General features: G+C 38.0%; 1 protein-coding gene and 1 long non-coding RNA gene across 6 annotated transcripts in view; one reads left to right on the top strand and one right to left on the bottom strand.

The window, feature by feature from the left end:
- LOC118987323 (uncharacterized) overlaps nucleotides 1-3,118 on the bottom strand; it is a 137,409-nt gene extending 134,291 nt beyond the window's left edge. Inside the window, exon 1 of the long non-coding RNA XR_005066542.1 lies at nucleotides 2,722-3,118. This is a non-coding gene — a long non-coding RNA (uncharacterized LOC118987323). The remainder of the gene's footprint in view (nucleotides 1-2,721) is intronic.
- GLCCI1 (glucocorticoid induced 1) overlaps nucleotides 1,811-26,090 on the top strand; it is a 96,110-nt gene continuing 71,830 nt past the window's right edge. For 2 of the 5 annotated variants that reach the window (XM_037046408.1, XM_037046407.1), the window contains exon 1: nucleotides 1,831-2,757. In XM_037046408.1, the coding sequence (XP_036902303.1) occupies nucleotides 2,322-2,757 (436 nt within the window). In that variant the 5' untranslated portion in view covers nucleotides 1,831-2,321. Of the gene's footprint in view, nucleotides 2,758-26,090 lie in introns of all 5 variants that reach the window. The other 3 variants (XM_037046405.1, XM_037046409.1, XM_037046406.1) reach the window with 3 other exon arrangements.

Here is a 26,090-nt window from a genome sequence, read left to right as displayed (position 1 = left end):
TAAATCTATCTGTTCATAATATGCTGAAAATGTCATTGGAAAGAAGCAAGGCATTTATCATTATTTTTCCTCAAGAAAGTGCAATTTCCTAATTAACGAGGAATCTTTAACTTAGGTGGAAACAGTGACACAATAGGTCAGTTATACCACATTTGAAAGTGTAAAGTCTTTCCTGTATTTATAATTAAAATATACTATTATAGAAAGCAAAAATATATATGTAGTGGTCTGTCTTCACTTGTAAAATTTCTTTTGAACTAGTGGGAACTTACCTCCCACATGAGATTTGTGGACTATTGAAAATACTCTACAAACACGTACTCCACATCTTTAAGTTGTGCTGTGCCAAAGAAGAGGGCTTACTCACAAACTCAAGTTAGGTTAGATTCTTAACTCCCCAATTACTAGCTGAGTAATCTCAGGCAAGACATTTAGCTTTTTTGTGCCTCAGCTGAGAACACAGTGGGGCTAATAATAGTGTCTACTTGTGGATTATAGGAGGACTGAATGAGTTAACACATAAAACATTCTTAGAACAGTGACTGGCACGTGGTGAATGTTCAATAGATGTTCATTATTCTAATGTGTGATAAAGTGAGGAACTATTACTAGTCTTAACAGGATGAAGTATTAGATGCAACTCCAGTATTTATACCAGGTTTGTTTCATCTACTTTTTGTAGAACCTACTGTGTTTTCTGGTCTGTGGGCACAAGGAAACAGAGAAGGATGGCTCCTCTAAGCGAAACTGACCCCTGCATAAATTGCCTGAAATCAGAGGAAGCTTGCTAGTGTGGGCAGACACAAGAGTAGACCAATGTGACTTCCCATTTCTCTTTTTTTATCTCAAGGAAATTAATAGAGGGTACTAAGTGTAGATCTTTAAATTAATTGTTCTTGCTTAATTAAGGTTTAAAACTTTGGTTTATTGTAGGGTAAACTTCATCCAAAATCTTTGTATCTCTTCAGTTTCATTGCAGAATAAAAACCAAATTTACCAGAGTGGATTGTTACATTAAGTCTGGTATTTATTTCTCCCAAGGGGCCATCTGCTTCTGGGGAAAGGCAACAGGGTGCCCTCCATTAATATATCTAACCGACGGTGTAATGATGCACAAGTCCTTTTTGACCCCTGCAATTCAGAGTAATTGTCTTGGACCCTAAAATTTGATTATCTGGTTTCACCGAATAACTACAAATGTTAGGATAGGCTGTGAAAAGTATCAACCCATTGTTCAACCCAGCATCCAAACACTGTTTTTGGTTTTTTTTTGGATCAAGTCGTCTACTCATACGAAAACTCAGATTACTAGAATTAGAGGGGAAGAATTGGCATCTGGTTCCAACTTCAAAACATCCTACTTGAACAGGTGCGCTTGCAACGTAAAGTTTCCTTTAAGTGTCCTATGTCTCAAGTTGTACAATGGGCCCCAGGAGGGTGGAGCCCTCGAAACCTGCACACCAGGGCGTGCGCGTGTCTGTGGGTGTTGGGGCACGCGCAGACACACGGACTCACTTTCCTAAGGAATCCCAATTGAAGTCTGGCTCTCACCTCAAAGGCTGTCAACTCTCACGCCTCTCACTGCTTATTTAGCCCCCTCCTCACTCTTCCACCCTTCACGCCCCACCTCCTAAGTAGAACTCAACACTTTCATTGGTAGATACTCCTCTCACTCGTATTCTGGAACCAATCACTCTAATTCGGGTGGAGAGCGGTGGAGCCAATGGGAATGTGCGTTGCGGCAGCTGCCGGGTCCGAAGCACCCGGAGGCGGTGCTGGGGACAGGGTGCGGGTGGGGGAATTAGTTGCCTTTTGGAGTGAGGCGCGGGCAGAGGCGGCGGCGGTGGCTTTTGCGGTGGCGAGGGTTCCCGGGCGAAACAGACACCTCAAGGCCCTTACTCCCTACCCGGTTCCCAGGAGCAGGAATCCCGGCTCTCCGGAGTGTGCAACCCCGCCTGGCTGAGAACGGCCCCCGGGGCTCCTTGATCCGGACGGTTGCCCCTCTACCCTGTCAGCGCTATGCCCTGGTCGGCGCCGGCTCCGAGCTCCTCGCGGCCCCGGCCGTGACCGCCACAGCCAGCCCGACCGGGCAGTTGGGGCCGTTGGACGTTTGTTTTCGCAGCCTTCCCCTCCCCCTCGCTTAAGGCGGCGGGGGTGTGCGTTGGGAAGGGGGAGCCGGGAGACTCCTCCCCCTCCCCGATACCCCCGCCCCTCCCCCTTACACACTCGCACGCACTATCGCGCCGGCTCCCACACGCTCGCGCGCCTCCCGCTCTGCGCCTCCGGCTCGGCTGGCGTCGTCCAGGGCCGGCGGAGCCACCATGTCCACTGCCTCCTCCTCCTCCAGTTCCTCCCAGACCCCTCATCCTCCGCCGCAGAGGATGCGGCGCAGCGCCGCGGGCTCCCCTCCCGCGGTCCCTGTCGCCGGGAGTGGGAACGGTGCGGGAGGCGGCGGAGTGGGCTGCGCTCCGGCTGCGGGCGCCGGTCGGCTGCTGCAGCCCATCCGCGCCACGGTTCCCTATCAGCTCTTGCGGGGCAGCCAGCACAGTCCCACGCGCCCGCCCGCTGCCTCGCTGGGCAGCCTCCCGGGGCCCGGCACGGCCCGCGGCCCCAGCCCGCCCAGCCCGACGCCGCCACCGGCCGGGGCCCCGACCGACCAGGCGCCGCGGACCAAGGGCCGCCCAAGACGGTCTCCCGAGAGCCACCGGAGGAGCAACTCACCTGAGAGAAGGAGCCCCGGCTCGCCCGTGTGCAGAGGTAGCGAGCCCAACCCTTCCGTCCTCCCGGGCTGCGTCTCCCCGACGGTGCCCTCGGAAACTTCAGCCTCTCCGGGCTTCTCTTTGCTAGTGCATTATCGAAGGTGTGAACGTGGCTTTGGGAATCTCACCCCTTGCGGTCGCTGCGGGGCTTGGAGGAGCGAACTGCAAAGCAACTTTATTTGACCCTCCAGCTGCCCCTCAGATTTTATCTTCCATCACTCACCTGCGTAGAAAGGTTTTTCAATTTAAGAGCTGATCAGCTCACTTGTATGTTTACTGTTTGTAGCGGGAGAAGGAGGGCGAAACACACACACAAAAACACACACACAAACTCTCTAGCAGCCTCTTTGTGCTTTCGTTCAAAGTTCCTAATGTCTCTGACTACAAGAAAAATTTTTTGAAAGGGGGTGGCATTAGTTGTGATGTAAGGATATTTGTTGTAAGGATGTGTAGAGGGAACAGTTTGGGATGTGCAGTTAGAATGTGTAGTGTTTTGGCTTGCTCCCCCCACCCCCCTTGTCTATGTAGTATGCATCAGAGCAGTACTGCACTGGAAAGAGTTTATGCCCAATTCGACATTTTCATGGTGAATTTTAAAGACCTGTTTGTGAAGTGTGCTCACTTTTTCCTTCCATTTTTAAGCACACTTTACAGTTCAGTTGAGCTGTTAAAGGATCTCAAGTTTCTTTTTTGTTAGGTGTCAAAGGTAATGGTGAACTAGTGGATGCTGTTGGCTTCCCTTAAGGTTTTCTGTTTTGGATTGGTTTTGTTTTATGTCTAGGGACATAGTGCATGATCTAGTTGAGTCCTTGGGGAGAAAAGGAAAACTAGCCAAAACAGGGACTTAAAGCTCATAAGGGAGAGTGGAGTAGCTAATATTATTAGATACCAGGCTAGAGCTACAGATGCTGCTGCTGCTGCTGCTGCTGCTCCTGCTGCTGCATTGTGGAGAGGACAGATCATGCTAAGTGGAAAATCTCTGCTTAGAAGGGAAACACAGTGAAGCTCTCTGTACAATGTTTATGTGGTATGTGGAATTTTTTAATGGAGTTTTCTTAATGAAGGTCTTAGACTTGGAGAAAGTGCTTCTGTTATGATAGATTGCAGTTTTGGTGTTTTTGTTTTAATATTTCTGACCTGTAATTAACATTGTTAAGGCACTTGTTTTCAGACCACTTGGTGGTGAGGCAAGGTATGAGTACATGAGCACCAAGAAATACATCCTGTAATCTGTATGCACCAGGAGGAATTTGCTCCCCCACTCCTCCCCCAGGTCAAGCCAGCTGCTGCAGAAACTGACATCCTCCAGCAAATCCTGAATGAATGAATGAAAACAACGTGATCGCCCTAATAATGACCACCACTGAACACACATCTTGGGCTGTATTTTATAGAAAAGGCCACCATTTTCTAACAGATTAATGCCATATGCAACTCTCTTGCACATTTTCTAGAGCTACATGAAATGAGAGGTAACAGAATGAAAAGAAGGCAGCAGTTACATAAATTTTGAGTGATTTGGCTTCAACAGTGCATACATTGAGTTTTGGGATTTTCTTTTAGGGACTAATATAAGAGCCATAAAAGAAGCATTACAGACAGATTGTGTACAGAGGGTTTTGTGGGCAGAGTAAGAGTAGTTTCGGCAATTGCGACAACAGTATAATGGCCATCTAGTACCTTCTCCTCTTTTGTTGATAAACACTAGCATCTTACAACAGATCATGGTACAACTTGTTTTTCTGCATCCTTCAAAAGCCTTAATTGCTTAGGAATTACATGGTCCATTATCAAGCAGTTTTAATGAAATTTGTGATCAGGCTTAAACTATCCTCTTTGTTGTATGTAGTGTGGCACATCCGAATTTAATGCAATCATGATGAAAACACTTCTGAGCTTGGTTGTGCAGTAGGCAGATTTGCATCATCAGAGAGCTGGTACTGGGAATGGAAGAGGCTTTTCTGCTGTTTTTAGCACCAGGTGATATTGTCAGTTTCTTACATTGAAATGATTTTGAATGTAGACTTTTCTGTCCCCAGCCCTCTGGTGATACTACCTTTATGTTACTTCTCCACATCCCGCCTGGCTGGAGAGCTACCCAAATTAAAAGTGTACAACTATTCTATTCTGTTTTCTTAGCCATTTCAAATCTATACTATGACCAGTTGAGCAATTTTTCAAACGATTACCTACTCAGTTTCTTTTGAATTCTGCAAGGTTCTGACTTCAGTGGATTTTAGTCTCCACAGGTCAAGGCTCCTGCTGCTGCCTCTGCCGCTGCAGACACTGACATCACTATACTGCATGAATGAGAAACAACAGCGTGCTCCATTTCTTGCTCTCCACCTCATTCCTTTTCTGCACACTGCTCTGGTGTGTGTGTGTGTGTGTGTTTTAGATGGTGTTATGCTGGGTATGAAACTACATTTAAAAATGTTAAGTAGGTGATGACTCAAGGGATATGTATTCAGTATAGAGTCATATTGTTTACAAGTAGCCTTACGTGCTGTGAGGTGACATAACGGAGCATTCCGTATTTTTTATCTGGACTGGTGGTTATGGAAGAAAATACAGAGGCGCGTTAAATAATGTCCTTTGGAATTGTTTTACCAGGAAGAAATTATGCAACAGCATAGTAATTTCTAAACATGTTAGATTATTATTATTTCTCTCTTAAACATTCTTTATGAATATTTATAGGGTTAAGGGTAGAGTAATAAAGACATGGTACTTAGGTTATTTCACAAGGCTGAAGAATAGCTGAATTCTTTAAATAGATACATTCAATTTTAATATATTATTTTATAACCCAGCAAGAAGATGGTAATTTCCTTTAGTTTTATAGTGTAGTTTTAGACAATTTAAATAGGTGTTACAACAAATACATAAATCTTCAAACACACCCCGCTTCTGCAAAGAGGACATAGAGTTTTATAAATGGAAACTATCTTGTTTCTACACATGGATCATATTTTTGTATTTTTAAAATTTCTTTTGTGTTTTTAAAACTTCAAGGTTTGTTATTTAGATTCATTTTTTTTACTTGTGCCATTAGCAGAATGTCACCCTCCCCCTTGTTTGGTTCTGAAGGGTCTTGAGTAGTGAATGACAAGCTACTGAATGCATCCTCAGGCTCCCTGTGATGTGTTTGTAATAGATGTAAAATCATAAAGTATTATGCAAATACTTATTTTTGTAATGGTAATACATAAAGTCTACCTTTGAGATTAATAGAACAACTCAAATGAGAATATAACAGGATTTTAGTGTTAAAATGAATGATCTTTAAGCTTAAATCATCAGTGACAACCAAAAGAAAATCTAGTAACATTGCTTCTTTCTAAAACCTCATACAGCAAAACATATGGATTTAAAAACAGAAGAAATGCAATATTTACTGTGTAAGATAGTAGGCAGTAATTGCAAATCCTCTTGTGGTTTTTTGTAAAGATTGAGCATCACAAGGAATGATAAACTCTAAAAGATATCAAAACATTTGTATTGGAGTACTCTAGATGGAGAGGACCGCTTATTTTTAAGTGTACCAAGTCTAGTTAACAAAAACATGGGGGAGCTTGTAATTTATATAGCTCCTGCTATGGAAAATAGTGTGTGTTGGTTCCTGATTTAACATGACAGATTTATTTAGGCCTAGTATTCTAACAGATCACTAACTCTGGAGTGAAATTTGATTAGAATTTTTCATGAGCATCTTGAGAGCTTTCTTGTCTTATATGTTAGGAAGTTATGATTATATTTTAAAAGACAATACAGAGCCAGGCAGCATACAATGTTGAATGACTACATGCAGTGTGTGTGTGCTCGTGTGTTTTAATCAATTTCCTTTCAGATTTTTATCTCTTCATTACATTTCCCTTTTGTGTCATTTTATGCTATGCTTAGTTTGTGGAATGCCAACATTTTTAATTACTTTGTTTTAAGATATTCAGATGCTCTCTTCCTGTAAAGTTACTTTTTCAGGTGGATATTCTTGGAAATTAAAGGCCCCCTCCTGTCCTCCTCTTTTAAAATTAATTTCCTTAGAGGAAATTGTTTCAAAGCTTTTGTATACTAGAGTGAAAAATAGTAAAAGTTTTGGCTTTTTTTTAAACTGAAGTGACAGGTTTTAAATACAGATTTTGGGGGAAAAGTTTTCAGCCTTTGAAAACTACATTAAGTATCAACAGCATTCATTATTTATTTATCTACTTTTCCTCAGCAGTTATGGTGCATAAAATTTCTAGATCAGTGGGTGAATAGCAAAATAGATACTGAATTTATAGAAGTTACTTATTCTTAAACTACTGTTTTATATTCAAAGATTATATTCTTCTCAATAACATTTACTCTAAACATATCGATTATCATACACCTAAGGTATATCATAATTCCTAGGTCAGTTTGGCTGCATGTAAAGCATAGTGTGTATATATTGAGCTAAACATTATTTCATCATTTAAAGTACTCTCTATGAAAGGACATTTCATTTACTGCAGTGTACATTTCTCCAAAAATTTAATACAAATTAGGATTTACATATTGGGGAAATGTCAACATTACTGGCAGTAGCATCCTTGTGATTTTTATTTTACTTGCGATAATGCAGACTACATGTGAATTAGAAAACTAAGAAGTAATTGGTCTCCATGGCAATGAATAATAATGGTAATGCAATGTTCACCAATGGCTAATAGGAGAGGATTTTTCTTACTCTTAAATTTAAAAAAAATTTAAAAGCCTATTTTATCCAAAGTTTCATGTCTAGCTAAAACTTTAACATCTGTTAAGGAATATACACTAATGACTTTGTTATTCCTAATGTTAGTTCATTCTTTTCTCCAGAGCTTAAAATTCCCAGACACCACCAAGATAGGCTTTCCCACAGCACTTGCCCTGCGTCTGTGCCCAGTGCTGTTGTTTCTGTCTTCAGTACGTAATTTATTCTCCCATTAAACGTCAAAGACACCAGATCACTCATGCCATTTCAGTCTAATGTACTGTTTGTTTTAACAAGAGGGTGATCTTGTCTATCTGATAATGGTCCCAGACTGGGTTTGCCAGAGGTAAGTTGAGGAAAGAGAAAAGAACGCTACTCATCTGTTGATGTAGAAAACCTAAGTGATGGAAGAGCCAGAAGCCACCTCTCTGTCCTTCTGCCCCTCATCCGGACCTCCAGAACTGCCCAGGACTCCACCCATCATCCAGCTGATTTTAGAAGAGTAAGATTTGTGTTTATTCTGCAAAACAAATTGTAGTGGATTAGTAGCGATTAAGAAGAAAATGAGGATTTTACTTATTCTGTGAATAAAGTGTGGAAAAGTGCTTCTCTGGTATTTCATTTCAGTAGGAACAAACATGGCAGATACCTTTAAGCAGTGTTGTTCAAATGAATGTTACTGAGGCAAATACTCGGGCAAGTTCATGAATACCTCAGTGACTTCTCCCGTATCGTGTGGTGTCTCCAGTTGTAGGTGAAAAGAAAACATTTGAGTACTCAATGTGGGCAAGGCAATGTCTGCTTTCACTTGTCAGGAAAGTGGATTTGAAATGCAGATCTTCTGATTTCAGATCCACTGTTTATTCCACAAGACTATCCTGTTGCTCCTAATTCTAAAACCACTCTAATTTTGGTGAACAGTCATGATTTCAGAGCTAAAAAAGTACCAGAGAACAGATTTTCTATTATTTTAGACATTTTCAGAATGTCTAAAAATGTAAGGCCTAGAATGTTGACTGAAATACAAAATGGATGGATTAGTCATATTTCTCCATTTGTTCTTTGCATAAAAGGCTAAGCATGTGTTTGTGACAGAGAGTGAGCGAACAAGAGGGAGAACAAAAGAGTAATCCTTGTTCCTGAGAGCTCAAGAATGTGAACTTGACTGTGGTCGGCCTTCCTTACATCTAGAATTTGTGTTGTCCTGGGATCATTATAGTGAGCAGAAGTACTTTTCTCCACGAATATTAAAAGATAGTTATACATGGCGGTAAGCTGATAAATGATTCAAGAACCACTCAGTAAGTAGAAACTTTGGTCTCAAGTGATTGTCCCAGCAACTGAAGCTAGGTTAATTCGGTCCTCACAAGAGCTAACAGTTGTCACTGAATTTGTGTGGGTTTGAACTCTGTATGTTCATAACTTAATGAAGTGCTGTCATGATGCACCTTAATGATGGCTCACCAAAAATAAGGATGAAGTAAACTAGTGAAACTCATTATTTCATGGCATGGTTAGTGCCCCAAATTGTCTTCCAGTTATTAGAATTAAATCCACTGAACGTCTGAATACATTTCGTAACAAGAAGGCAAAAACTGCTACAAATTGCTGCCCAATGGTTCAAATGCCTACTGACTGTAACAGCCCCTTATTTAGCCAAGTATGACCACAGGGAGAACTTTTCTGAATAGTCTGCATTTAACTCTAAAAGTACCAACAAATTAACTACTTAATGAAACATTTCCTGAAATTATTATATAATCATTTTATATTCTTTTACCCTCAGTAATTCTTTTTGTTTCTCCCTTGGCTTAGCTGTGATATAATTGACAAATAAAAATTGCATGTTTAAGGTGTACTATGGGATGATATATCTATAAATTATGAAATGATTACTGCAGTCAAGCTAATTAGCGCATTAGTCACATAATACAGGTACCATTTTTTTATGGATGGTATGTGATGAGAACCCTTAAGATCAATTCTTAGAAAATTTCAAATAAAAAATGCAATATTATTAACTATAGTCACCATTCTGTACATTATTAGAACGTACTCGTCCTACAATTGAAAGTTCATGTTCTTTGACCAACATTTCCCCATCCCCCTCACCTGCCAGCCTCTGGCAACTACCATTCTACTCTCTTCTCTTGTGAACTTGACTTTTTTAGTTTCAGTATATAAGTGAGGTTATACAGTGTTTGTTTTTCTGTGTTTGGCTTTATTTGACTTAGAACAATGTTTTCCATGTTCGTCTATGTTGACCATGGCAGGATTTCCCTTGTTAAAGGCTGTATAATATTCCATTGTAGATATATGACACATTTTCTTTATTCATTCTACCATCATTGGACACTTAGGTTATTCCTGTATCTTGGCTATTGTGGATAATGCTACAGTGAACTTGGGGTAAATATATCTCTTCAAGATACAGATTTAATTTCTTTTGGATGTCTACCTAGAGGTGGGATTGCTGGGTGGTATGGTAGTGCTATTTTGAAGTTTTTGAGGAACTGCCATACCATTTTCCACTCCCACTGACTCACATTTCCAACAACAGTGAATGTGGTTGCTTTTTGTCTACATCCTTGCCAATACTTCTGTGGGTTTTTTTTTCTTTTTGGTAATAGCCATTTTAACAGGTAGTATCCCCTTATCATTTTTAATTTGCATTTCCCTGATAATTAGTGATTCTGAGAACCTTTTCATGTACTGTTGACCATTTATATATCTTTCAGAAAATGTCTATTCAGACCTTTTGATTTGTTTTATTGCTATTGAGTTGTATGAGTTTCTTATTTTTTAATATTCACCCTTGATTGGTATATGCTTTCCAGATATCTTCTCCCATTCCATAGCTTGCCTTCATTTTGTTGATTTTTCCTTTACTGCACAGCACTTTTTAGTTTGATGTAATCTGCTTGTTTTATTTTTGCTTTTGTTGCTTGTACTTTTGGTGTCATATCCAAGCTGTCACCACCAACACCATCATCAAGGAGCTTTTTCCCTATATTTTCTTCTAGGAGTTTTATTTTTTCAGATTGTGCATTTAATTCTTTAATTCATTTAAATAATTTTGTGTATATTTATGAGGGCCCAGTTTCATTCTTTTGCATCTACGTATCCAGTTTTCTTGACACCTTTGTCAAAAATTAGTTAAGTGTACACATGTTGTGAGTTTATTTCTGCACTCTCTGTTCTGTTCTATCGGACTCTGTGTCTGTTTTCATGCCAGTACCACGTTCTTTTGATTACTATAGCATTGTATAGACTAGATTATTTTTAATAAAGTTATCATTTATTGAACTTCTATGTCATTCCCTTGTCTTCACTGGAACCCAGTGTAGAGTGCTTTTATAACCCCTCTCCACAGATGAGGAAGTGACATCTTGAGAAGTTCATTTGCCCAAGGTCAGGCAGAATCCACAGAGGGCCCCGAGGGCCCATGTAACTCTCTAAGTCCTGACTTTGAATGAGCTGAATGTTACTTTTGGAACCCAGGTAATTATGGAGCAGAAAAGCAGGCACCGTACGTTTTCCCAGTGCTTATACAGGCAAATCCTGGAAAGGCCAAAAAATAGCTTTGGGGTGGAGGTGGAGTGGCTAAAGAGGGAGCTAAATGGGGCTAGACTCCGGGTCCACAGAACTTCAAACAGCTGCAGGTATTCCCAGTGATTCAAGCCTCAGGTATGCGTATGAGAATGTCATTGCACTTCAAAACCTTATTATGTCGTCAGCAGGCCTTTCCCTTGGTCCTTAAAGGACCTACCACTTTGTTAAGACAGGATATAGATTTCATTTTTAAAAATTACCTTTCCCATGAAATTTCAAAATTTGTGTAGGGTAAGGTCTTTTGTATTTTCACATGTGACAAGCCTTACACTTATAACAAAGCATTATAAGGCTTCATTCAACCCTAACATTGATTCTTTACTTTTAGCAGCCTTTGATATTTTAGTAGCATTCAAAATAGTATCTTTTTATATATGACAGAGCAGCAAAGTTCACTGTCTTACCGATTTATATCTATGTGGGCTCTTTCACGGTTTCTAGGTTTGCTGATGTGATGTAGAAAAGATTTTTTGATCTCCATTTTAATAATTTCTCCCGGGGTATTTTGGCCTGTTTTTCAATGTCGCTTTTGCTTACTGTAAACTCTCTTTAATAGTCAGTGTGGAGCATGAGTCCTTCCATAAGTAACATTGGAAATGGTGTTTTTATTGAGATATTGAGAGTCGTCTATAGAGTCTGTGTGATAGGTGAAGTTTCTCATGACATTTCTTCTGTAGTTATAGTTACTTTTCTAATTGAACACATTAGTTTATAAGTTGAATTAATGAAGTAATAGTTGTATCTTAGAAGATAATAAAAACTAGTAGGGCTTTAGTTGTTCAGGATTACACCATATCTTACCCATAAAACACTTTACTAGTCTCATATAAACTTATGAAGTGATCTTTCCATGCAGGTACAAAGAGATCATTAGTAAAACAGACATTTGTTTATGTATTAGCTGCTAGCCTTTAAACAAAATGCAATCATAATATCTTTGCGAGCTCTTTGACAATGTCATTTTCTTCTGAAGTCTGTTTGAGGTCAGCTGATGTATCACCCTGAGAAGAATCAACTGTCCTTCTCCTGCTTAAAGTTAGGTTGTTTAATTTAAGTGCCTATTACTTATTAAATAGGGGTTAGCAAACATTGGGAATGCAGTTTCATTAGTATTGTAAAATTGGGTAGTTGGACTGTGCTCGGAAATAGGGTTTTTGAAAAAAAAACCTACAATATTCTGTAGTTTTTTTTTTATCAGATATCTTTACAGAATTCGTGTTAAAATCCTATTTATTCTTTACATACCAAAGTGACCTATTATTTAAAAACACTTGATTCAATCCATTGCCTTGTTCACTCTTTGTCTTTTTTGGTTTTTTATATGGCTAAAGATGAGTGTAGCTTTTGTGTAATTTCAGTGGTAACTGTTTATTCATTAAAGAAATGTCAGTTTCAGGTGTTATACTAGTTGTGCAGCATGTTAGTGAGTAAAACAGATGGGTTCCCCCCGCCCTTCCAGAAAATAAATATTTATTGAATCCCTACTATGTCTGAGGAACTCTGACCCATAAGAATACATATTCCAGATGCAATTGGTATGATCACATTTGTGTTTCTCAGTAAGGTCAGTTCATTTAAAGTTTGCTAAGAATTTGACTCACTGTTTTTTTGAGCTTTGGACTTTATATATGAATTATTATTTTGCTTTGTTTGCCTTCCTAAGTTAGAGCTTTTTGGTATTTTTGAATATCAAATATTCTGTTTGTATGTGTTTTCCTTTCATTAGATGAAACTTAGGAGAGCTTCATCCTGTGGCTTCCGTCATGTGTTAGGTCTAAGCTGTACTGCTGCCTAGACATATTACATATAATGTTCTCTTACGGTTTGGCCTAGGATGAGGTCACTGATACTTTCTCTATGTTCACATGTGCACACCCTTTCAGAATTCTAAATTTTCTTGTTGGATGTAGTTTCTTGTAGTATTATAGAAATATAGTACTATGCAGTAACAATGTTGTATAGCAATAATACCTGGATAGTGGTGCCCTGTGTGTCCATTGAAATTAGTAGGATTTGGCTTTCACTAAATATCTACTATTAACTTGACATCTTGCTTGAATGCATAGTGACTTTCTTTGTTACACTCAGAATTTACTTGTTTTTTATTTTTATTTATTTGTAGCTTTTACTGTAAAGAATTATTAGCATTATACCTTTAGTATTACTATTCACCTGTGTTAGTAAATCTTTAGGACAGTTGCCCTGTTCTACTTTGTATTAAAGCCATGTGGTCAAAAAATAATGTCTTTATACAGATACCCCTATTTGATGGAATAAGTGTTATACTTAATCTCATGGTATAACAGACATTAGAGGAATCATATTTTCTGGGTTAATTTTTTTAACTTTACGTATGGAACACTGAAAAAAATTAGAGGCTATATGAACACTTATAGTCCCTGAATATAGCCATATAATAAACCATCTAGAATTGCATATGGGAACTTTAGGAAATAGGAAAGCATAGCAAAAGTAATGAAATTATTGTTAATATTTGTTCTGAACATTTAAAATGTTATTTCATTCTTGAACTAAGTGCCTCATAATGTAAAAAAGTAAATATGTAGTGCTGTAGCTGAATCTTTGATTAGACTCACTGTGCTATTCCCATAGTTTAGACAGTAGTTCCAGAGACTCACAATGATTTAGTTAATGATTTTCCATCTCACTGTTTCTGTAACTCCGTATTCAAGGTAATATTGGTGAGTGTGCCTGCCTTGCCAAGTAGCACCTTGTCATTTTTAACATTCCGACACCCAGCATGGTATTTGGTGCTTAGAAGGCCCTGCAGTAAATATTTGTTAAATCCTTTCGTAGAATTTACATAGAGATTTCTTTTTTAACTTTAAATGTAGCTGGGTTCACATCACTGAATGGTGGTTTTTATGGCATGCAGTCCTAAATATATCTGACAGAGATGGAAATTAAAAGATTATAGTTGTGTGGCCTATTTTCTAAAATGCCTAATGGTTTAGGTAGCTGATCGCTTTTATCTTCATTTAGGATCTGCCATTCACCTGTGATGTGTAAGCTTGGAAAGCACTGATTAGACCTTCACATGAAAAAAGGAGCTGGGGAGTTTTTGTAGTAGAAATAGGTGGGACAAAGATGGGCGTGTCAGGACAGTCACATTTTTAAGATACGGTCCTACATTGGGAGTTTCTAAGTTACATTTAGAGTTCTGCTAAGTGAATTGGGTCTAGTGAGGCTCCGTAGAATTAGCTTCTGAAGCTGTTAAGAAAAACTTAAACAACATGCTCAAGGCTTGGTGGTAGGTTTTTCAATTAGAAATCTAAATGATTTTAGACTGTGTTGTAAAGATCATGATTATACAAAGCTCCAGGAAGGGAGAATGTAAATTACATATTAATTTGTGCTTTATTATAATGTAAAACTTTGAGAATGTAGAGCAGATTTTGGAGTGGTTATTTGCTTTAGAGAATGTCTAACTTATGTGCAAGTAAAATTATTCAATTTACCAAAGTGTTATTTACACAAACTTTTTAGGAAGTCAGTTACACAAGGTTGAGGTTTATCTGAGGTTGTAAAAACACATTACTGAATAGTGTAATTTCTTATTGCTGCATAAAATGTTTTACTGACATTTAGTAGAATTAAACTAATACCATAAGTTATACAAATGAACATGACTAGGTCTTTTCCATTCCCCTTCTTAGTCTGAATTTAATGATTCTAACAAACTTGGTATTGAAAGAACCCCTAAAAGGGAAATCATTCTTATGTACTAATGATTTTATTTTTCACATTTCTCTGTGGAAATGGATGCTTTTAAATTAGATAGATATTCCAAGGTTTTTCTGAATATTTTGTCCTTACAAAAAGAAGTTATTACTTCAGTTATAATTTCCTAGCAAACTGTTTCTGTCTACCCAGCTTCATGAGGAAGTATTTCTTCTATCATGAAAAACTTTCACAAAACTTTCTACTGTTATTGGTATTTTTACTTAAGGACCAAGAAATTAATTAGCCACGGAATCTGTTTATTCCCAAGGACTACACACTATGGGTGTATGTGTGTGTGAATGAGAGAGGAGGCCCTGATGCTTTCTTTCTCCACACCGAGCAGAGATTCATCCTCATCCTTTTATAACACCTTAAATAATTTTAATGGGCTGAGTGGTAGTGACTGAGGGATTTTGCTTATCTCATTAAGATAAAACCAATAGATAGCTAACTAGATATAATGCTGAACATCTTCCTTGTGACAATGGGGAAATTTACTAGTTATAATATTACAAGTATATTTCTTTACTGGAGGCATGTCTTTAAGGCTGAATTCTTTGATCAGTTTACCTCAGGATTATTCGGTAAAAATAAGTTTGTTGGGTAAGTTTGGACAAATTAATCCATTTGAATATAAATCTCCTTTTCTGAATCAACTAGCATAGTTTAGAATGACAGCCCAATTATCCTCCATTTAGTTTTCTCAACAAATGTGTGATAATTTTTTCTGCTGGAGTTAGCTTTGTGTGTTTTGAGCAGGAGATTATATTGGTATTGGAATTTAGAGTTCAAACAAGCATTGAGAACTGTTGTTACTGCATTTCTACTGACTGGAGTGGTTATTTTTATAGGTGGTACCTGTGTATGCAAATTAAATAGACATAATTGTTACATTCTGCAAGTTTAAATATCCAAATATTTTAAAGTATTATAACTTTTTGGATGTTTTGCATATGCTCTTTACTTTCTTTCTGGTTTTGCTACCATTTATATAAAAACTTTTAATTTAAAGTGAATTCAGCCTGTGTTTCACAGAGTAGAATATATCATACTCTCTAAGCTAACATACTTTGGAAAAATGGTCTTGTTTATTTTTCTGTCCTATTAATAAAACAAGAACTTACTAATAAGTTTTACCCAATATAATTCAAAATTTGGGTCATGTGTTTTTAATTATTCATATGCAAGAATAATTAAATTAGAAGTACAATAATATGATTAGAAGTACACTTAGCAAAATGAATATCAAATGATTTAAGTTTAAACTCGGAGACTTGGTACAGAAGTGGAGTTGAATGGTTGCCTTTATTGGCAGTATGAGGCAGAGCCTTGGTTAAGACTTGCAGACCCAGAGCACCACTGAGCTAGGTTCTTATTCCCTGCCAGCATACTGGCTGACTTCTCCTCCTCCTTTGCTTCTCTCATCCTCGTGATCACTGTGTCTTGTGCCATCTCTTCAGAATTATCTTCTGAATTTGGTGGCTTCTTTCTATTACCTTCACATCTTCATTATTACTTGTTCCTTGGGCTGTTGGAACCACCACCTCTTAAGTGGTTTCCCGATCTGTTAGGCCCCCATCTTTAATTTAGCTATTGCACTACTGTAAGCACAGTCTGTCTTTACAAAAAGAAAAAAAGGTATTTCTAAAATCCAAAATTCATAGTTTGACATAAAAGACTCATCTCAGCATCCTCCTCTGTATACCTTTAGGTCTTTGCAAACTGAGCTCATTTATTGAAAATGCTGTTATCCTTTTACAACTTCATATTTGGAATACATGTCCCTTGTCAGGGTAGAGTAAGATAGACTACCTTAAATTAGGTTAAGTTAGATTATCCTGTTTGTGGTGACAGTTCATGATAATTCAGTGAGACTCAGTCTAAACTTTGGCTCAGACTGTCTCCAACGGTAATTTAGACAAATGGCGAAGGAAGTGAAACCCTTCTGTAGCTGCGATTTCTGTGTGCTCACCAAACCCTCTTTTCTTTCCATCTTGATGCCACATTTAGTCTCTATTTCCTACCCTTGCAATTAGGTAAGGCTAAGTAACATGCAACACTTTTCATTCTTGTCCAATAGAAAAGCTCCAATTTGATCCTCCTGATGTTCTCTTTCCGCATCGGCCAGCGTTGTGCAGAGATCCCAGCAGGGGGCTGCAGTGCAGGCCACGGGCTGGAGGGGTCATCAGATGAAGGAAACCTAAGTTTTCTGAATGATCCTGTGGAAGGCCCTCCATCAGCCATGAAGATGTCCACTGGGCTTGTGTTGTGATAAGGCACTAATTTTTTAAAATTGTAGCTACTAGTGACTGCACCTCAGAGTTTTTGAAAAAGGTGGTCTACCAGCTGCCTACTACTGAAGCCACTTGGGCGTTTATCTCAGGAATCCCGCCCACTCTTGCTTCATCTGATCCACCGCATAGGCAGTGGGGTTCACTGTTGTCAGCACTTCTGTCAATACACAAGAAACATTTCATCAAGGGGATTGTGTGAACTTGCTGGAATGTATTTATTGTTATATACTTTGCAATTTAGTTCAACTAATGGTACCATGTAACTACTCTTTGATTAAAAACTGAAAAGGTCATTTTTCAAAAAACTTCAGAGCTGTTTTAAGCCAAGAGTAAGTAGGCTTATGGAAATAATTCTGTGGCCTTTCAGAATGCCTGACAGGACAAGAAGTTTAGTGTGTTAAATGGGTCTTTATTATTTCATATAAACTTGATAAGTTTCTTGAATATGCAGTGTATGCACTGTATAAAAAGTACGTTATATGAACCTATCATAATAACCTGTCAGAAATTCCTGAGCATAGAAATCATAGTTTTTTTGTAAGATTTTATTTATTTATCTTTAGAGGGGAAGGGAAGGAGAGAAGGAGAGAAACATCAATGTATGGTTGCCTCTCGTGAGTCCCCTGCTGGGTACTGGCCTGGAACCCAGGCATGTGCCCTGACTGGGAATCGAACCGTGATTGTGTGGTTCACAGGCCGGTGCTCAATCCACTGAGCTACATCAGCCAGGGCGAAATCATAGTTTTTTATATAAATGTGGAAAATAGGATTGCAGTAGGACCTGAATTCATATTATTTTTGTTACTGTTTTGTACTTCATTGACAGTGATGATAGCTGGACCTCACATACAGAATACTGTCTTTGGTAAAGAGGTGCAGAATACGTACCAGGTGTTTTCTAGTTTTTGAATATTTGTTTCATAAAAAGTATGGATAAATGATGTCCAGAGGTTTAACAAATGTTTTTTTAGTAGCTGTGTTGAGTGTTACACAAACAAGTAAATAAAAAGACAAAAGCCTTACTTTTAGGAATGAGCCCACTTTCTGGTAGATAACTCTTAATCATTTGTGTACAAATGAAAGATTAGTGAATGGTGGAAGGTTTTTCTTTACTATTTCATTCTCAAGTAAAAGTTAAAACATACAGTAGTGTTCCCCCTTATCCATTGTTTTGCTTTCTGCAGTTTCAGTTTCCAATGGTCCAAAAATATTAAATTGAAATTTTTAGAAATACACATATCATAAGTTTTAAATTGAGCATCATTCTAAGTAGCATGATGGAATCTCACCCCATTCCATTCCATCCTGCCCACCCAGGACTGAATCACCCATTTGTCCAGTGCATCCACTCAGTACGCGTGCCCTACCTGCTAGCCATGTTGTAGCCGTCTTGGTTATCAGCTCAGCTGTCTAGGTATCACAGTGCTTGTATTGAAGACACCCTTATTTTACTGAATAATGACCCCTAAAGCACAAGAGTAGTGAGGCCGGCAACTCTGATATGCCAAAGAGAAGCTGTAAAGTGCTTTCTTTGAAAGAAATGGTCAAAGTTCTGACTTGAAAAGAAAAAATTGCTGAGGTTGCTAAGATCTACAGTAAAAATGAATATTCTGTGAAATTGTGAAGGAAAAAGAATTCTGAAGTAGTGTTGTCGTCACAGCTCAAACAGCAAAAGTTATGGCTTAATCGATAAGGGCTTTGTTAAAGATGGAAAAGGCTTTAAATTTGTGGGTGGGAGACGTAAACAAAAAAGCATGCTCCGATTGACAGCAATTTGTTGTGTCAGAAAATACTGAGCCTGTACAAAGACTTCAGCCAGCGATACCCTTAAACGGGTGACACCAAGTAAGTAAGGATGGTATACGGGTTTCAGAATAGGTTTGGCATATTGTCACTTCATGTCATCACAAGAAGAGGGAAGATGAGTATAGTATAGTAAGATATTTGCATACTTTTCTTATAGTATATTTTGATGATTCTATTTCATTAGCTATTACTCTCTTACTGTGCCTAATTTATTAATTAAAATGTATCATGGGTATATATGTATAGGAAAAAACATTGTATGTGTAGAATTTGGTACTGTCTGTAGTTTCAGTCATTCACTTGGAGGCTTGAGAATTATCCCCCACAGATAAGGGGGTACTGCTGTAGGTGGAAAGAGAGAAGTGAGCAGTTTATCATTTTTGGAAAAAAGGTAACTGCTTTATTTATAAACTTTGTGTGTGTGTGTGTGTGTGTGTGTGTGTATATATATATATATATATATATATATATATATTGTTCAGTGTTTGTTTTATCTCAACCCTGTGTAAAAAGGGTTCAAAAAATCCTAATTAGAGGTGAAGAGGAAAATCCAGTTTACCTATGTTTTTGTGTACTTAGCATGGTTTTGTTTTCCTCCTACATTAAGTCTTTCTAGTACGTCGGGAGGTGTTCAGTTTTTTATTCCAAATGCCCCAGCTATTCTAAACTATATGCAAAATATACATGAGTCAAGCTGTATCCCAAACTACAGTCTGATATTTGTTCACTTTTATCATATAAGGAAAAAACTTAAGATGCAATAACAGTAAACTCTGGAACATTATGACTTTAGTCCATTTGTAGCTTCTGGGCAGCAACATCTTGACTGCAGTACAGTTCAATCAATAATATCAATACACTATTTTTGACTAAGATCATAATGGCCAGTTCTGTGGCTGTTCCAGAAGAATAAGGTGTGATGCTCTTCTAAAATATTTTATGACACTTTTCCCCTACTTCTACTTATGGCACTAGTAATTTTATTTTTTGTTAAGTTGCTTTTAGTCCTCGGGAATGTTTCCTGGCAGCCTCTTTTGCACAATATTTGTAGAATTGTTGAGGTGTGGAAGGTGTTCCATGTACGCAAACACAGAGCTGGCTTTTACCATGTTCCGTTTTAGTCCATGGCCTCCACAAAGGTGTCATTTGTGTAGGACATTTTCCTTTGGGATGTTTCCTGCAGCTTTTGGCCATTTCCGATTTTAATGAAGCATTCAATTTTGGGTAAACTTCTTCACAGTTACATACTTGGTTCTTTGGTGTCAATATTTATGAAAGTAAATGCTAGAATAAACATCTGTGCTCACTTATTTCTGAAACCTTCGTTGTTTTGAGCCTTTTGATTCTGGGTTTATTCTAGAGAAGTGTAGTTAGTTGTATATTTCCCAGTTAACAGAATGTTCACCATCGCTGGATTTAGGGACACATTGTGAGGGGAAATACAGTTTGTAAGCTGGATTCCATTCACTAGATTCTATGCATTAAGCAAATCAGTGGTACTAGGTATGTTTCAGTACAGATGTCTGTTTATCATTTGCCTGGCAGTCATATCTTATTGAGGTTAAACAGTTGTACTTTTCCTGGGCCTTTCCCCCTAATCTCCTTTACATTTAACCATGAAATTAACTACTTAACCCTAGTATTACGCTATCATGAGCTAATCTCTAGTCATTATTACCTAAGCAAAGTGCTTATATCTTCGACTTAAGTTTGAGTCTCACTTTTGTTTATAAATTGTATGTTGTCAAAATATATTTTGATTTCTAATCCTATAAATTTTTAGTACAGATATCATGAGAAATTCTTATTTGTCATGGAGACTGTTGTCATTATTCTTTATTCAGATAGAGATATGAAAGCTGACCATTTTTTTCAGATTCCTATTCAGAATCAGGAACTGTACTTGTTACACAGATTTCTAAAGAGCTCCTTTTACAGAGTATAAAATTGAATGTCCTTTCCAGTTGTGATAAGACCATTATAACAGAATGTTAATAGTCATAATCAATTCTCTGTTGGCCTTGGAAATTATTTTAGGACTCTCTGTTCTTTATTGATGTGCCCACTAGATTATGGGACTATGTGGAAAGAGCCTGGTTATTTTTGTCCCTTCCAAGGATTTGGCCCCTTGCAAGGCCAAGGTCCTCTCAAGGCTCCTTTCCGTCTCGTCTTGTTGACATAACTCTCTCTGCGAGCTCCTCAGTCCACTGCCCTACTGTTTCCCATGGTAAACGTTCCCTTTCCTCACTAAAGGCATTCTTCTTCCTCAGCCTGTTCCTGGTTCTTACTGCAGGCTTCCGCAGGAGGTGCTTTGACACTTCGCTCCGTCATTGCCAGCTCTAGTGGGAGCGCATGGCAGGCGTCCTACTGATGCAGTGATCGTGGATGCCCCGTTTCAGTTAGTGTCTTCTCTAGATTAGACAGGGGCCGGTTTCTTTACTTGGTTATCTGGGAGGAAAGTGTATCTCTCTAAGACTAGCATCAATTTTTCTGAGTCAGCCCAGTCAAGATATTGGAAGGATATTACATTTAAAAAAATAAACATACATATCTGATTCTAGGAGCAATTTAATAACCCAGATTTAGTTATCAGATACTCTGTGAATTCATAGTCATAAATTCACATGTGCTGAAAAAAACTAAGAAATTTCTGATTTTCCTCTGGTCATGTATTTTTAAGGCAAGATGAAGACTTGCCTTAGAGATATTGAGTCTTCTTTCAAAGTTACTGCCTGTATGTCTCACACCTCCCAGCGGTCCTTACATTAATTCCTTTCCAAACTTTTGGTTGTGTTATGCTTACACTCTGATAGACTCTGTTTTTTTTAAATCCTTGCCCAAGGATATGTTTTTATTGATTTTAGAGAGAGGGAGGAAGAGGGAGGAGAGAGAGAGAAATGTCAATGGTTGCCTCCCATCTGCCACCCCACCCTCTCAACCGGGGATCGAACCCACAACTTAGGTATATGCCCTGGCCAGGGATCAAACCTACCATCTTTCAGTGTATGGGATGACAGTCCAACCAGTTGAGCCACCCAGCCAGGGTGCTCTGATAGATTCTTCAGGAATGACTCATAGGAACTATATTCCTGGAGTTCTGCATACTTTATGTAGCAAGAACTAAGATACTATAGTTTTTTTAAAGATTTTTAAATTTTGTTTCTTTTTAAAGAGAGAGGGGAAGGGAGGGAGAAAGAGAGGGAAAGAAATATCAATGTGTGGTTGCCTTTCACATGGCCCCTTGACTGGGAATGGAACCAGCGACCCTTTGGTCTACACCCTGCGCTCTATCCACTGAGCTACACCAGTCAGGGCAGATAACTAGACTTTTTATCAACGGTCTTCTACTTGAAGGTTACCTTAGCTTTATTCAAATGTGTTTGATGTAGGCTGTTCTGGATTATTTTCCCTAGGTGTATGTATGTTCTTGGAACATGCCATTTCCAGTTATATTTTTATTATAGTTCTTAGTATTTTTGTTTTTTATTACTTTGGTCTTCGGGGACTCCTATTAGACATATGTTGGATGTTGCATATTAATCATTTTATTTTGAAATCTTTTTGCTTCATTTTTTTTAATTCTAAAATTTGTCTAATGTTCTGTCTTCTATTTCTGTTAAACCATTACCCATTGTGTGTCTTATAATTTAGTCTTCATTACTGACAAAGGTTTTTCTTTTATTTCTTATGTTTCTTAAACTTTGTCATCTCTGTTTTCATATCTCCCTTGCTCTCAAACACATCATTTCTGAGTTCTAATTCTGAGGCTTTTCATTGCTTCTATTATTTAAAAAAAATATTTAGCTTATTTTGAACTGTGAGGTTACAGTTTTCACATTATATAAACATGTATTTCTGGCATGTGTGTATTAGCCGTAGGGACATCGTTTATTCTTTGTGCCTTTTTATGATACAATTTTGTGGGATTAATCTGCTATTCTTGTCTGTTGCTGACTTTTTAAGTGAAATGAATTTTCCTGTACATTTAGGAGGGAGGGAGCATTCAGTATACCTTTTCTAGCTTCTGAGCTCCAATCCTACCACTTCTGTTGTTTTTGTAAAAAGACTTTTTAAAAAGTTCTTTCTGTGTGATCTCAGCCTCCTTGACTTTCTTCCCCAACTCTATCTCAACTATCTCTTCTCTTTGTTTTTTTTTTTGTCATTGTTCTGTTCAGTTTGGATTCAACTGCCAGTAATTTTTTCTCAGCATTGGATTCTAGTGGAAGCAATTTTTGTTTTTGAAAATTTGAGTCTAGCGATATTGCTACGATATGTCAGACTTTATTCACTTGGTGTCCTCTTGCACTCATGTGAAATTTGGATCCTGTTGAACCCCTTTCCAGTTTTGTCCACTCTTCTCAGAATCACCCTTTACACTTACCCACTAATAATTGGCGGTCTTTTATTTATGGGACCGTCAGAAGCCCAAGGGCTTTCCCCCTGCTGCCTCTCACTAATTTTTTAAAATTATTTTATTGTTTTTCAAGTACAGTTGTCTACATTTACTAAGTGAAATAAGCCAGGCAGTGAGGGACAAATACCATATGATATCACCTTTTCATGGAACCTAATCAACAAAACAAACAAGCATGTAAAATATAACCAGAGACATTGAAATTAAGAATAATCTCAGTAATTTTTTATGGTTTTTCTCAGCTTGCTTGCATTTGAAGTTCTTGTGCTGCTACTTTGTGACATTGCTATGTGACGTTGTGAATCTTTAGTTTGGTTATCCCCATTTCTCTGTCCGTTGTTACCAGGAGGTTTAAAATCTTTTCTGTTATCATCTTTCCCACTTTTAGAGTATTTGACAAAACTTTTACATAAGGAACTCTCTTGAATATTGACTTGTTGCTATACTTAATGGACAAACAATGCCACCTGTATTAGAAACTGGCCATGATGCTAAAATGAAAACTAAGAAACAGGTTAGTATTATGAAATGCAACTGTTACTGGGGATAAATATAGAGTAGGGTTTGTGTGTGAGAGAGAGAGAGAAAGAGAGAGAGATAATATTTCTGTATGTGTGGATGTACTGTATATCCCAAATAAAAGCAGGTGAAGTGTTTAGTAGTTACTTCTACTGGAAAAATGAATTTTTTTCTGTTTAACTTTCTTCCTTTTTTCTCATTAAAAGGTAAACTTTGGAAAAATGCCTTTTATAATCACAAGTTCAGGAAAATTATCCTACTTTGAAAATAAAGGACTTTTATTAGTAATATTAATATTAGACTAATATTAATATTAATGGTTGTCATACTGTGGTCAAGATACTGCCTATTCTGTAGCCTTTATTGTAGTCTTTTTTCTTTGTTTTTCTTTTTAATTTGGGATATAATAGTGAATCAATCTCATTTGGGTAAAAAAAAAATTCCAAGCACTACCAATACTTTTTAACTAGAAGTTAAGTACTTCGAAACAGAATTTTGGTGTGTACTCAGTGTTCTGATTAAAGGATTATTTACTTTCCTTTCACTTACAATGTTGCTTTTCATCTTTGATCCTCTGTTTTGGTTACTTTGTAGTTGCTAATACTTTGTGATTATTTCTTGAACATTGAGCCCTTTAGCCCTAATGGATTTTAGATGTTTGGAATCTCTATTACTTGAATTAATTGGAAATTCATAAAGCTTATGGAACCATCTACTAATTATAACTTTTCCAGGGTTCCTTAAAGGACTACCATTTTGCAATGAGAAAAAAATGAATTTAATAATCTTTAGCATCTTATCTTCCATATATGTAATTTTTTGTAGATGTATTTCAAATGTCAGAGCTCCGTAATTTGTTGTATATTCTTACAGTGCCATGTCAGTGAAGTTTGCTTTACAACCATGATCCAAAATATACTCTTTTGGGTGTTCTTTGAAAAGAGGCTGACGGCCTTCCTCCAAGTGGCCTATTTCAATTTATGTGCCGTTTGACACAGATTTGAGTGAGCTGTAACCTAAAGAATCATTCCTAAATGCCTGCTTGACTACATTTTTTAACTGTTTTTCCTAACAGACCTCAAGTTACAGGCTGCGTCAGGCCTCATTTGGTCAAAAGCATGTTTGTTTCTCTTGTCAGCTTCTTGATTGGTTCCTTTCCAGATTTCTGTGGGGCAGCCATAGGGCCATTTCTGCGTGTTTTCTAGATCGCTCCTGGGGCAGGATCCCAGGGCTGGCCGATTCGTGTTTCAGAATCTACTCGCATTGAGATGGCTTTAGTGTTTTCCCTTTAGTTCTATTTAGATAGCATATTCATGTGTAGTATCCTTCCTGTTTCTTATCTGAAGTTCATTTGATGATTTCACTTTGTGCGGCCCATGTATTTTGGCAAATTTTCATCTTATATGTCAAGGAAGAAAGACTTATAAAGGCTATTGGTGACGTGCCTAGACTATGCTGATATCGGAAACCTGATCCTAGTAATAATTCTACTAGGTGATCAATATTAATGTACATTAGACTGCCTAAGAAGTATACCAGTCTCCTTTCTATGTTTTTAAATTCTTATTTGTACAGTTCTTAAAATTTTGGTAACAATGTTAAAACAAAAATTATTCATGACACTTGTTGAAGCATGGTAAGGCAGACTTTCTTTAGGGAGATTATCATAACTTTCCATATTAATGGAAAGGTGGGAAGTTATAGCCAAGAAGCAGAGTATGTGTATGTCTGCGGGGTGGAGGGGCGGGGGTCAGTGGATGGAAAATCACTAAGAGGAAAGACACGTTGAGGTAAGGGAGGGTTCTGGCCAAACAGACCTAACAGGATTGTTGCTAAAGGCAGGCCAGGTGATCAGACATCACCTGGGGCTTGTGGAGGATGAAGAGCCTGATCAGATGTCAAGGGTGATCAGATACCAAGGGTGGGGAGTTCTGGTTAAACTGACTTAGTAAGATTCTTGCTAACATTGGACAGTGCAGAGGTGAACCAGACACTCGAAAGGGAGGGCCTAGTTAAGCGGAGTTCAGAGGAACCTGGCTGAAGTTTGTTGGAGGAGAGGCTCTTCCTCAGTGATACTGCAGTTCGGAAAGGGAACTTCAGCAGATTCCTCCTTAACCTCAGCGAACCAATAGCAGGGAAATTCCCCATTGTCTATTTATGGCTCTTCTGGATGTCTCCCAGACTAGGAACTGCTCTGTCATTTCAGGATACTGTAAGTTGAAGCA

Source organism: Sturnira hondurensis, unplaced genomic scaffold (assembly GCF_014824575.4).
Source record: "Sturnira hondurensis isolate 20B ecotype Veracruz unplaced genomic scaffold, ASM1482457v3 Scaffold0005252, whole genome shotgun sequence".
Taxonomy (NCBI): Eukaryota; Metazoa; Chordata; class Mammalia; order Chiroptera; family Phyllostomidae; genus Sturnira; species Sturnira hondurensis.
This window is presented reverse-complemented; position numbering and strand designations above follow the sequence as displayed.